We start from the raw sequence: 13733 nt of genomic DNA on the forward strand, positions 1-13733 counted from the left end.
TATCACCGCCACTGACAGTGGCAGTTTGAATTTCTTCATCATATATATAGATATAGTGAGTGTGTGAGGTCGATAGATTCAATTTGCAGGAAGGGAGATGGATGCAGCGGGATTGGCGGTTTCAGCTTCGATCAACATAGGGTTAGCTCTAATCCTACTCACGCTCTTCTCAATTCTGAGAAATTTGCCTTCTTACTTTCACATATACCACGCTCGCCGCATCTCTCAGCACTACCACCTCTCCGCACCCCGCCTCATGCTGCTGCCCTCGCTCTCCTGGATCCGCAACTCCCTCGCCCTCACCGAGGACGAAATTCTCGACGCCTCTGGTCTGGACGTCTTGATCTTCGTTCGACTATTCAAGTTCGGGTAATCTATATATATGTGTATTTCAATATGAAATTCAACGAAGTGCTTAGGGTTTACAAACATTCTGTATCTCACACCGGATAATTGATTTGAATTTGGATTGAAATCTGTTCTTGTGTTAATTATAGTATAGAATGGTTTGGATTAGAAGAAGAATCACTCTCTCCTTGGTGGAGAATTGGTAGCCTTCCATCTTTAGACAATAAGATACCTTTTACTCGGTCATCCTTCCCTCCTTAATTATTGCATTTCTTGGTGATGCATCTTGGAGATCAATCAATGCATTTTGCCGCGCCCATGTAATGTAGCTAAGCCTCTATCGTTCTCTTTTTTCGATGTTGCATTAATTGATGTCCCTGAGTATGTGCCTCATCCATCCATTCCTCAGATCCACTGTTGCTCTGTGTAGAAACAGACATGGAAGGTAACCCCCTGCTGGCATCTGTGGCCATAAACATTGGATTTGCTTTTATCATTCTGTCACTCTACTCCATCTTCCGAAAGCTGCCTTCCAAAGCCCATATATACTTTCCTCGTTGGATCTCGATTGATGGGATCCTCCAATTCGATCACTCTCATTCCCTTCTTCGATATGTCCCATCCTTCGGTTGGATTCCTGGCTCCCGCCATGTATCCGAAGATGAAGTCCTTGAAGAATGGGGCCTTGATGTGCTTGTTTTGATCAAGCTCGTCAAATTTGGGTAAAATTAAAATGTGTTCTCTCTGCTTTTGATATGTTGCCGCTATTTGTCTTGTAGTTATTTAAATCTGCAAACATGCTGGAATAAATGGAAGGGCTGTTACTGAATCCACATAGGTATATAGATAATGGTTTTATATGTAAGGACCATCTGTGTGTGGATGAAATCCTGTGTTCGAAAATTGATTGCTTTCATTTCTATTTTCTTTATGAAGTTTGTGCTATTACTAGCCATGGAAACATATTATGCATTATTTGTAAAGATTGTGTGCCGTTGATTTGTTGTCTGGAAAAACATTCCTAAACAGGAGAGGAGTGATTCTTATTAGTTGGGAAGCAGTCGACGCATTTTATTCCATATATGAAGTATCATTGCAGGATCAATTTCTTTTTGGTTTGCTCTGTAGTTGGATTACTGCTGCTGCTTCCCCTTAATTATTTCATGGGCATTGGCGGTTCGTCGTCAAGAAGCTCTCATTCCATGGACGCATTCACAATATCAAACATTAAGAGTGGATCTAACTGGTAAAGCTCTTGGTAGCGTCTCAAATTATGATTTGCCGCATTGTTCCAATTCCAATTGATTTAGTTGTCTTCTAGATTACTCTATAAGATGATTTCCCAGCATGATCAAAGTTATTTCTAATCATCATTCATAGCTGTAAAATCACCGAATCGGCCTTTTTAAGCCTTCCCTTTTAGTTTCGAATAACTTGCCATATGCAGTTTATGCTTGTCTGATTAATTCGTGTTTCAACAGGTTGTGGGTGCACTGTTTATGCTTGTATTTGGTCTCCTTTTATGGATTATTCCTGCTATATAAGGTAATCGTTTTCCTCATATATGTATAACTTCTATCACACACATTACAATTGGTATTGATTTGCAAAAAGTTCCACAAAAGTTGAAGATAGTAACACCAATCACCCACAGATCACTCAGATGCCACAATGTGGAACTATTAATTGTTTTGCTTGTATCTGGTATCGTTTGAATTCGATTACGTTCAAAGAAATCCACCTTAGACCAAAAAATCTAATATAAGCTCATACAAAAGACTACCATGCCAGTGGATACTTACATTTGATCTAGTATATCATGACATTTGAACCAATCCACCTCAAGAATTATCTTTTCTAATCCTAACAAAAACATTCTATACAAAAACTCTCGACTACTACTCCGATTGTGATTTAAGTTCATGATGTTGGTTATATTTTGGGAATTTGATGCACAGCAATATGATGATATTTTGCGAAAAAGGATTCGCCAGCTGCAGAGCTTGAGGCATCAGCCGAATCAGTTCACCGTATTAGTTAGAGAAGTTCCACTGTGTGATGAGCATAATGCGCATGATTGTGCCGTAGCTCACTTCTTTTCAAAATATCATCCTCATTCGTATCAGTCTTATCAAATCCTCTACGATGGAAAGGAACTGGAAAACTTGTTGGTAAAGTTACAGTCAATGACCTTTATATGCTTTTTTAGTATCGGTACTCTTTGATCCTATTTTTCTTGAATCATATGCAGAGCCAGTCCAAGTCTGTATCACAAAAGATTGAAAACTTGAGGCGTCATGCCCGAGTCAGAAACCGTGATGGAAATATTTCTCTGTCTGAATCACAGAAAAATGAGGAGAGGATCGAGAAACTGAAGGAACAGCTTCAAGAACTTAGCTGTAGAATACGGAAAACACAAAGTAAAGAACTACTTAAGGCCAAGGTAAGATACCTCGTTTGACAACATTACCACATGGACTGTAATAAAAATGTTTCCTTCCATTTTCTCAGGAGTTGCCGGTCGCTTTTGTGACGTTCAAATCACGGTGGGGTGCTGCTTTAGCAGCTCAAACTCAGCAAATTTCGAATCCTCTCGCCTGGATAACAGAATTCGCTCCAGAACCAAGAGACGTGCTTTGGAGTAATTTGGCGATCCCATATAAGTACTTGCCACTTTACAAGTTAGGCGTTTACATTGCAGCTTCCCTACTCACAATCTTCTTCGCCGTACCCGTAACAGCAGTTCAAGGAATTGCGAAATTCGATCGATTAAAGAAATGGTTTCCTCCTGCTGTGGCTGTGCAGATGATGTAAGACCAGGAATCCAATCTTACGTGGCTGTCCCCCTTTCATGTCTTGTCCGATTTTCCCATGAATCTAATCTCACACTAGTTTGCCTTTTTGTTCTGTAGACCTGGGCTTCGGTCTGTTGTGACAGGATATCTGCCAAGCGCCATTCTCAATGGATTTATATACATCGTTCCATTTGCCATGATACAAATGGCAAAGTTAGCCGGATACCCCTCGAGGAGTAGAAAGGATATAAAAGCATGCAATATGGTCTACTATTTCCTCGTCGGGAATGTTTTCTTCTTAAGCTTGTTGTCAGGATCATTACTCGATCAGATTGGAGAATCCTTCAGTCATCCCAAGAAGTTTCCGGCACATCTTGCCAGCGCTGCTTCTGCACAGGTCAATCATCTTCATTCTATGTTTTAATAGAGCATGTAGGCATGAATTAGGAAGATTGTTTGTTAAAGGAAGGAAGCTCTTTGTTTATCGCATTTTTATTTATTTCAGGCAGATTTTTTCATGACATACATCTTGACAAATGGACTGTCTGGATTTTCACTAGAGCTTCTTCAGCCGGGGTTGCTCGTATGGGATGCAATTAAGTCGCACGCATGGGATCGTGGAGATAGGAAACGGCCCTATCTTTATTCGTTGCCATACTACCGAATAATTCCTTATGTTGCACTCTGCATTTTGATAGGAATGGTATATGCAGTTGTTTCGCCGTTGCTGCTTCCATTTCTTGTCGCCTATTTCTGTTTAGGATACGTGGTGATGATAAACCAGGTTTGTTTGCTTTTGTCGATTCGCATATGGTTCATTTCCTGATTTCAATGAAGTTTCATTCTATTCTATTATATTCTGTGCAGATTCAAGATGTGTACACTACAACGTACGAAACGTGTGGTCAATACTGGCCTTACATTCATCACTACATCCTCGGATCGATTGTCATCATGCAAATAACAATGATGGGCCTGTTTGGCTTGAAGTTGAAGCCTTCTGCTGCTATCTGCACCGCACCTCTCCTGGTTTTCACATTGCTCTTCAATGAGTACTGCAAGATTCGGTTCCTTCCCACGTTTAACCAGTGTTCGGTCAAGGTATCTAACTCTAACTCTAACTCTACTAATAATTTCCTGTTGAACCAAACCAATCCAAACATGTTCTTAGGACGCACGAGATAGGGATGACTACGATGAAAAGGCAGACGTTTTGGAAGCCAACCTACAAAATGCTATCGATGCATACTCCCCTCCGTGTTTATGTCCCCTGGATTTGGGAGACGATGAGGAGTCCAGTTCCAGTTCGGTAGAACCATTACTATCATCTTCTTCGACAACATAGCAGCTCTACTAGGTCAGTCTTACATTACATTACTACTCAATTCTCTTCTTGTCTTTTACTTGTTTTCATGCATTGCATTGCATGGGCCACTCTTTCTTTAAATTAAACAACAATCTGTCTTTATAGAGAGTTAGTAGTTGCCTGAGAAATCAAACATACCATATCTATCTATCTATATATCTTTCTGTCTTTCTTTGATCACACAAAGACACATACACACACATGTGAAACCAAATTCAAATCCCACACAAAACAAAGGTCAATCAAATAATGAATAATCTCACTAATTACAGAGGAGACATGATGGATGATTCTTGTAATTGATTTAGTTAGTTACTATATATCTGCTCCAAGCAAAGTGATGAGGAAGTCTTTGTAGTCCCAAGAAGTGTCTCCAATGACAGCTTCTTCTAGGCTAGTCTTGTTTGCTTCCAAATATTCTTGTCCGATCCTCACCATGTCTATTTCAGCCCTGCTCACGATAGCCCTTGTCAGCGAATCCTCATCAGTCCCCAACCCTACAATTGCTGCCCTCACAACCTGCCCCAAATTATAGAGAGAGAATCACCCATCAATCATCAATCAATCAAGAAAGAATCATACACACACTTGATAGGACAGAGGATAGGATAGGATAGGATAGGATTGGATGAATCACCTCAGCAAAGTGTTTTTCTGGGGAATCAATGCACCAAATGACCACTTTGAGAAGAGACTCAAGAATGCCTTTCCCGCAACTCATAATGTCCTGTCCCAATCACCCACAACCCCAAATTTAACTTTATCCTGCACTAGTGCGTACTTACAAATGGCGGCTATCATATTCATATTTATACATACCTCATCTATGGATCTTCCATAGTTAATCTTGTAGAGCTTGAAAGTCTCCCTCAGCTGGAAGGCATTCCTTGTGGTGAGCACCCTTATCAGCTCGTCGTCGTCGTCCAGCTTCTTCGCCTCAATGGCCTTTCGAAGCTTGACCGCCTCAATGGCCTTTCGAAGCTTGACCGCCTCCATGGCTGCGATGGATGAATCCACAGCTTCTTTGTCGAACCTGAAGGAACTCACCAGTCTAACCAACACCTGCACGCAGCAATTCCCTTTAACAATGGTAAACTGGGAAGGAATTCAAACACAATAAAACCAATCCCTAGATATAGTGATATATTATTATTATTATTATACCTTCTGGACCGGGAGAGGTGCCTTGGCGGTGATATCCTCTTCGAGAGAGACGTCGAACAGCGTGCAGTATGCTCGCCGGACGGCGGCGAGATGATGCGGCGGTGCGGCGCATGCTATCTCCACAATCACCTGCAACTCGGTGATACCTTTCTGCCGGGACGTTAATGCCTGGTTCGCGAGGCGTGCGTCTCTCTCCGCCGGATCGTAGGTCCACAGGATAACCGCTTTCTAGAGCACACCAAAATTGCTTTTCGAATTTGGAATGTGAATTAGAAGTGAGAAGGTGAAACTAGGAATGTTTTCGCATATTTACCCTAAAGTCGCCGGATAACTCGGCGTGGAGACAGTCGATTAGCGACTTGTTGTAAAGCTGCCGGAAAGTGTCGCGGATGAGGCCTCTCTGAGCGGTGTTCCGGCGGCCGAGCGTGCGGATGATGGCCTTCTCGTCGGTTCCGAGACCTACAACCAAACAACAAACACCTGAAACCAATAATATGACTGAATCCGTTCTTCAGTTCAACTTCAATCCATACCCGAGATATGGTAGTAAATTTATTATTACGTATATGTAGATGAGGAATTGAGTGGTACCCTGGAAAGCTCTGTGGAGAGTGCGAGAGTCGTCGGCGGGAGAAGGAACGACTTGAGGAACTTTAATGGTCGCCATGGCCGTCTTCTTCGGTGGAATTATTTGGGTGTTGGTTTCTTCTCTTCTCTGTTCTGTGATTTCTTATTATTAAAGGAAATGATCTTTCAATTCTTCAGTTTCGAGTTTTTACTGTTACCACTTGGCCTTCTTTTATCTAAATTTTTTTAATATTTCGTCCTCTGTTTCCTTGCGGAGACAAAGACCGTGACGAGAATTTAAGAATATATAATTAATAAATAATTAAAAATATGTTAATAAAAATAATTTTAAATTTAAATTTAAATAATTAATTAATTAAATTAAAATTTATGAAAAAGAAAAAATTAATTTTGGTTTCCATATATTTAAAATTTTAATTTTGATCTTAATATAAAAAATTTATCAATTTTAGTCTCATTATAAACAATTGCAATCAATTTTGGTTATATTATAAACAATTTTAATCAATTTTGACCACACTGTTAAAAAAACTAACAGAAATTGTTGACGTAGACATAACGAATGTGACATGACAACTGCTCTGAAAACTACACGGCTATGTTGTTACATGATCATGTATATTTTAGTGCTATATATAATTCTAGACCACCGTGTACCTTTGTTTTGGTCTAAATTTTATTTTTATTATATATTTTTTTAAAAAAATATTTTAAAATTAGAATAGTTTATAAAGTTAAAATGAAAAGAAAAAATCAATAATAATCATAATATAATTAAAATATATTAATTTTAGTTCAAATATAAATATTTATCAATATGTTCGTGACTTTATTGGTATGTTCAATTTATAATGTTCATAACACATATGTAATAAATTAAGAAAAAATAGTATTATTTTTGTCTTATATATTTTTTAATATTTTTATTTTAATGTCTTATATATTTCGTGATATATTGAAAATAATATTAATTATATTTTATCTCATCACATCATCCAAATTACTTAATTTTAAATTGATTCTATTTATTATTACTCATCTATATTCTCTATTGAAAATCAAATATTTTACGGTACATGGGACAAAGAAAATATTATATTTGTGAATGAGTTTATGTAAGATAAAAAATTTAAAATACATTCGGATATAATATTTTGTAAAAAGGTTAATTTGAAAAATAACTGTTAAATTGATAATATGCAAAAAAGTTCAAATATGTATATAAGCACTATGTTGAATAGAACATCGTGTGCTAAGACAATATTATTATAGACAACACATAGTATATTATTAATATAATACAAATATATTAATATACAAATACAACCAGTGGTGGATCCAAAAAATATTTTTACCAGTTGCAAATATATAAACTTAAAAATAAAATAAATTATAAGACTCGATTTATTAATCAGTAATACTATAATATTGTTTTGTATATTTATGTTTTAAAATATAAATTAATTATTTCATTGAATTGAATTTAAATTATTAAAGTATTGATGATATTTTAAAATTTAAATTTTAAATAATTCACCAAATTTTTTTAATAATGATGTAATTTTAAATTTTAAGTGAGTAGTACATTTATTAAATTATAATTTTTTTTAATATAATAAATCACTTGTGTCATGTGTCATCGTTCCATCAAAGGTGGATCCGCCCTTTTTATACAACAAATGTTATAATTTTATACAGCTCACACAACAATTGATTTTAATACATGATATACTTTTATATAGTGCACTTATAATTATAAACAAATAACACATATTTCTATTAATATAGTATGTATTGTGTATAATAAAGACCTGTATTATTTGTATATTTTATTGTATATTGCTAATTTTTCAAAATGTGGGCCGTAACTATTCTGATGTTTGTTTGAACAAAATTATTAGCGAAATTTAGAACGGAATTAATTAAGGGTGTGTTTGTTTGAGGATTGGATTTTAAATACACTATTCATTCCATTTTTTTCTTTCAAAAACATCAAATCAAATATTTATTTTTTATTTTTTATATTATACTAAAAATTAATTTTACATTCAAAATATCACATCAATACCTATTTATATCAAATCATATAATTATTCAAATTCAAAATTTTTACTATTTAAATATCAACTTAAAATTCAAATCCAGTCAAACACCGGATGGGCATTGAATTTTTGCGAATAAACCGTTTTGTCTCTCTCATTAATTAATTGAATTCTTAAAACGTATTTATCCTCTGTTTCTTCGTAATCAATTGTATTCAAACGCAGATATTAATTTTGAACAGTTTTATCTTTATATTTTAGTTGTTTTAATTTAATTCAATATAGTTGAATAAGATAAAAAAATTTATTTTTTATAAATTATATTTTTCTACCATAATTCATTTCCATATTTTTTATAAATTATATTTTTCTACCATAATTCATTTCCACGCAACTTTCTAATAGTCTAATTTAGAAATGATTTTTACGATGGCACAGTAGATAAATTTAAAATAAAAATATATTAATATTAATAAAAAATATATTATTATTAATAATATAAAAAATGTTATGAAAATATACGAATCAAACACTTGTTATTCACACATAATCTTTCTTAAATTTAACAAAACCTGAAGAATCCTTCCTTTATTACGAAATCAAAGAAGCTCGGACTCAATTTTACCCAAATATATCAATCGAACCAACACAAACACTCAACCTCGATCCACACCACAAACGACATCCACGGAAATGCACAATCACGCTAACCAAACCACAATCTATGGCAACGCTAACATTTTAGGTCTAATTTCATCACGGACAATCACTATACACCGCGAACAATCAAACAGACCCGAATTGAGAAAGCAAACCGATGGAAAGCCTTAGAACACGTCGAACATCGAAGCGCACTGTTGAAGCTCCAGATTCGCCGGTCAGATCACCGGAAAGCACTCAAAGAAGATCGATCGAAGAGCGTCGTCGCAAGGTTAAGGTTTCTAGAGAGAGACAGATCGCGAGAGAAGAATGAACTAACCGGGTTCAGAAGAGATCCAGTATATATATAAGGCTGGATATTAGATCCAACAGCCCAGATCAAATCCCTTAATCCAACGGCTGCCATCACATCTCAACATAGATGGGTCGGGTTGCGGGTACTGGATCCGAGTTTTGGATGGGTGGGTCGGATTGAAGTGTTCCATGCCTCCAAAATGTCACAGGCCCAAAATCATTACAAATCTCCACATTTTTGGGCTGGAGACTGTACCAAACATGGGTGTCATCACTGTCTGAGTATCCAATGATTTCAGTCTTTTAACCTGCGAACTTATTAACGTGATTAGTATTCACAAATTTTAATCAACAAAAAAACGTTTACAGCAGTAACAAATATACAAAAGAAAAGAAAAAGAAAATATTTAGCAACTTTAAACACATAATTTTAAGTTAGGCTACAGCTTTTACATTTTTTAAAAAATATACAAATTTCTAATCAAAAGTATCAATATACACTGTTTTCTTACACAAGTTGAATTTTTTTACCGAAAAAACATTTTTTCCCAAGTCCGCAGGGTTGTATTCGGAAGGAATTTTCTTAAGTTTTAAAAGACCTTTAGACACGACATCTCGAATAAAATGAAATCTAAAATCTATGTGTTTGGTGCGATCATGAAAAACTGGATTTTTACAAAGTTGAATCCCTGATTGACTATCCGAAAACACTGTTACTTCATTGTTCAAGTATTTTAGTTCATTTAAAAGTCCTTTTAGCCACAATGCTTCTTTTAAGGCTTCGGTAATTGCAACATATTCCGACCCCATCGTAGAAAGAGCCACAATATGTTGTAATTGCGACTTCCAACTAATGCAAGAACCACATAAAGTAAACAAGTAAGATGTAGTAGACTTCCTAGTGTCCCTATCGTTCGCATAATTTGAATCAACATAACCAATCAAGTTAATATCATGTGCATTTCTACCAAACACCAAGCCTATGTCTAAAGTACCCACCAAATACCTAAAAACACACTTAAGAGCATTCCAATGTTCAACACCCGGGTTAGCCATATATCGACTCAAACAACTAATAACATACGCTAAATCAGGTCTAGTACACACCATCAAATCCATGATAGAGCCTATGGCATTAGAGTAAGGAACATTCTTCATATAAATCACATCATTTTTAGATTTAGGGCATTGCTCTTTTGACAAAATGAAGTTAGATGCGAGATGGACAAAAGAGAGTTTTGCATCACACATGGAAATTTTTTGCAGAATTTTTCTAATATAAGTGGACTGGTTTAAAAACAGCAAGTTTTCTTTCCTATTCCTCACTATATTCATGCAAAGTATTACTTTTGCATCCCCTAAATATTTCATATCAAATTTCTTGCTTAAACAATCTTTCACATGATTTATTGTTTCCAAACTATGACCCATTAACAACATATCATCAATATATAGCAGCAAGAAAACCGGATGCTTACATGCTATTTTAAAATACAAACAATGGTCAAATTTACTTCTAGTGAATTCAAAGGATTTCATACATTCATCAAATTTAAGATTTCATTGTCTAGGAGATTGTTTAAACCCATAGAGTGATTTCTTTAAAAGACAAACATGATTTGTTTTATTTTTATCAAGATAGCCCTCCGATTGTTTCATTTTCATACAAATCACCATGTAAAAAATGTTGTTTTTACATCTAATTGTTTCAACTCCCAATTAAAATAAGCAACCAAAGCAAACATGAAACATATAGTGGTATATTTAACAACAAGAACAAAAATCTCATTGTAATTTATCCCCTCATTTTGAGTATAACATTTTGCAACTAATCTTGCCTTAAACCTAACTTTATTTTCATCTTGTTTTACCTTGTAAAGCCATTTAATCAACTATAGACCTGTTAGGCAACCTAGGAACTAACTCTCACGTGTTATTGTCCCTTAAAGACTTAATCTCTTCATTCATTGCCTTAACCCATTCCTCTCTATGTTTTGATTTCATTGCCTCATTATATGACTTTGGTTCATTTTCATCTAATGACTCAAGCACATTATAAGAAAATTGAGCAATATCAAAATCATTAAACCTAGGGGGCTGTCTAATATTCCTTCTACTTCTATCCCTAGCAAGTTGATAATTTTCAAAATTTTGATTATCAATTTCAACATTTTCACCATCAATTTCAGAATCTGAATTATCATCCAGATTCTGTATTTCATGATCAGTCCCCATGGACAGATCTGAAAATTCAGAAACAGTTGTTTCTGCCGGTTCAGCTCCGGCAGAGACAACCTGCTCATTCACTCCAGGTTCATTACTATTTAGTTCATAGTAATGATGTTCCACCTCATTCCTAGTATTACTAGAAATACTATCAACAACAACTTTCTCATTTAAGGACTGTTTTGTTATTAAACAAGGCATGTCATGTTCATTGAATATAAGATCCCTACTAATGAAATTTTTAAAATCTGGTTTAGAAGTTACCCATAGCCTATACCCCTTAACTCCCTCAGGATAACCTAGAAAAACACATTTCTCAACTCTAGGCTCTAACTTGTCATTGAAAACACGCAAAAAAGTTGAACAACCAAAAACTTTTAAATTTGATAAATCCGTTCTCTTCCCAGTCCACCTAAATTCGGGACAATCACCCTTTAAAGGCACTGATGGAGACCTATTTATCAAATCAACGGTTGTTTTAATAGCCTCATCCCAAAAGCATTTTGATAAACCCGAGGAAGCTAACAAGTTTCAAACTCTTTTCAATAGAGTTCGGTTCATTCGCTCAGCCACCCCATTTTGTTGGGGTGTGTAAGAGGCTGTCTTATGACGTCTAATTCCATTCTCAACACAAAAGCTATCAAACCATGTATTACAATACTTTAAACCATTATCCGTCCTTAAACATTTGATCTTTTTGCCCGTTTGATTTTCAATCAAAATCTTCCAATTTTTAAAAATTTCAAAAACATCATATTTTTGTTTTAACAAAAATTCCCAAATTTTTCTTGAAAAATCATCAATTATTGACAAGAAATATTTACTCCCACCACGTATGGGTTCACTAGAAGGGCCCCACACATCAGAGAGTAAATATTTCAAAACATCTCTTGAAAGAACTTTATTTTCAGCGGTAATTTTAGGAAATGAAACTTTATGATGTTTGCCATAAATGCAATTTTCACAAAAAGGCATAGGTGAAACTTTTTTACCACCAAAATAGCCGGATTTTTGCAAAATCTCTAATCCTCTATTACTCAAGTGACCTAATCTCCTATGCCACAAGTCAGTTTTATCATGAACAACATTCACAACATGCTCAGAATTTAAAACAGGCACAACAGTCATTATATACAGGTTATTTCTCATTTTAGCTTTAAAAACAATCAAAGAGCCTTTTATAATTTTCATATAATTTCCTCCCCATTTCCCCTTTAATCCTAGGGAAGATAAATCCGGACAAGAAAGCAAATTACTTGACAAATCAGGTACATGACGACATTTGACAATTTTACAACAGACCCGGAACTGAATTTTAAAGAAACAGTCCCGATTACCTCAACTCTACAAATTCTATTATCCGCCATAGAAACATTGCAATTTGTAAGAGTTTTATAGTCCGAAAAGAATTCTTTAAAAGGTGTCATGTGATAAGTGCACGTTGAATCTAATAACCATTCATTTTTGTTAAAAAAATCATCTTATAACATTTAGCAGTAATGACAAAGACATCACCTAAGCAATTCTCTTGTAAAATCAAATTTGCTTGTTCATTTGAATTATTATTTGGGGTTGCTGAAACACTGCTTACTATTGTTATTGGAGTTTCTGTTTTTTCTATGACAATTCCTAATGAAGTGTGAAGGATCCCTACAATTAAAGCAACGTTTAATATACTTAGAGGGGGTTTGAGACCTATTTTTAGACTTCCTTCTAGACTTCTTATGTTGACTATTATAGGAATTACTCCATTGCTTATTGTCATTTGGAAGAAGAGCCATTCTTACTATGTCTAAAGAGATATCTACCCCTAACATGCATGACTTCTTCATGTGACTGTTTATTAGCTTTATAAAGTTGCAAGTCCACTTCTTTACATTTTAGACCATTTATGACCACATCAAGAGTAATAACATTCATACTATATTTTATTGCTGATTTTACATCTGAATATGAACTAAGAATGACATTTAACAAGACAATAGAGTTGTAATCATCTATGTTTTTATCTCATGTAAGTTTTATATCTTAAATTAATTTGGTAAAAATATCTAAATTTTCGTCTATTGTCTTAGAAAGGTCTAATTTAAAGCTAAAGAACTTTTCCAAAAGGTGTATTCTATTTGGAAAAGAAGTTTCAGTAAACATATTATTTAATTTGTCCCACAAATCTTCAACGGATTCATAAACCCCTACTTTTCTAATTACATGGTCAGCTAGGTTCAAAATAATACACGATGGCGCAAGTTC

At 35.0% G+C, this 13733-nt stretch overlaps 2 protein-coding genes across 7 annotated transcripts; one reads left to right on the forward strand and one right to left on the reverse strand.

Moving 5' to 3' along the window:
• The first annotated feature begins 29 nt into the window (after positions 1–29).
• Positions 30–4783, forward strand: LOC127262247 (CSC1-like protein At3g54510). Of its 5 annotated transcripts, XM_051290841.1 has the most exons (11): positions 30–141; positions 230–369; positions 1448–1594; positions 1830–1893; positions 2307–2519; positions 2600–2791; positions 2860–3158; positions 3261–3540; positions 3649–3927; positions 4011–4244; positions 4315–4783. In XM_051290841.1, exons 2-11 carry the CDS (start codon positions 257–259, stop codon positions 4486–4488), a joined length of 1995 nt encoding a protein of 664 aa, XP_051146798.1. In that variant the 5' UTR covers positions 30–141; positions 230–256; the 3' UTR covers positions 4489–4783. The 5 variants fall into 5 exon arrangements, with proteins under 5 accessions (XP_051146798.1, XP_051146797.1, XP_051146801.1 ...); XM_051290840.1 differs by having other exon boundaries at positions 42–369; XM_051290844.1 differs by lacking the exon at positions 30–141 and having other exon boundaries at positions 235–369; positions 1477–1594.
• LOC127262248 (annexin D3-like) lies at positions 4730–6411 on the reverse strand. 2 transcript variants are annotated; one of them, XM_051290847.1, is made up of 6 exons: positions 6265–6411; positions 5987–6132; positions 5674–5901; positions 5329–5571; positions 5147–5236; positions 4730–5028 (listed from the first exon to the last, which is right to left on the reverse strand). In XM_051290847.1, exons 1-6 carry the CDS (start codon positions 6338–6340, stop codon positions 4825–4827), a joined length of 987 nt encoding a protein of 328 aa, XP_051146804.1. In that variant the 5' UTR covers positions 6341–6411; the 3' UTR covers positions 4730–4824. The 2 variants fall into 2 exon arrangements, with proteins under 2 accessions (XP_051146804.1, XP_051146803.1); XM_051290846.1 differs by having other exon boundaries at positions 5987–6153; positions 6265–6387.
• Positions 6412–13733: the final 7322 nt, after the last annotated feature.

Source organism: Andrographis paniculata, unplaced genomic scaffold (genome assembly GCF_009805555.1).
Source record: "Andrographis paniculata isolate CXL003 unplaced genomic scaffold, ASM980555v1 Contig65END, whole genome shotgun sequence".
Taxonomy (NCBI): domain Eukaryota; kingdom Viridiplantae; phylum Streptophyta; class Magnoliopsida; order Lamiales; family Acanthaceae; genus Andrographis; species Andrographis paniculata.

What these genes read in the sequence shown, in the direction of transcription:
- LOC127262247 (XM_051290840.1), top strand. Translation starts at nt 98, where the DNA reads ATGGATGCAGCGGGATTGGCGGTTTCAGCTTCGATCAACATAGGGTTA. An exon ending in GTTCGACTATTCAAGTTCGG is followed by an intron (nt 370 to 1,447) that starts GTAATCTATATA and finishes GTATCATTGCAG; the next exon opens with GATCAATTTCTTTTTGGTTT. An exon ending in AAGAACTACTTAAGGCCAAG is followed by an intron (nt 2,792 to 2,859) that starts GTAAGATACCTC and finishes CCATTTTCTCAG; the next exon opens with GAGTTGCCGGTCGCTTTTGT.
- LOC127262248 (XM_051290846.1), bottom strand. Translation starts at nt 6,340, where the DNA reads ATGGCGACCATTAAAGTTCCTCAAGTCGTTCCTTCTCCCGCCGACGAC. An exon ending in AGTTATCCGGCGACTTTAGG is followed by an intron (nt 5,902 to 5,986) that starts GTAAATATGCGA and finishes GGTGTGCTCTAG; the next exon opens with AAAGCGGTTATCCTGTGGAC. An exon ending in CACCTCTCCCGGTCCAGAAG is followed by an intron (nt 5,572 to 5,673) that starts GTATAATAATAA and finishes TGCTGCGTGCAG; the next exon opens with GTGTTGGTTAGACTGGTGAG.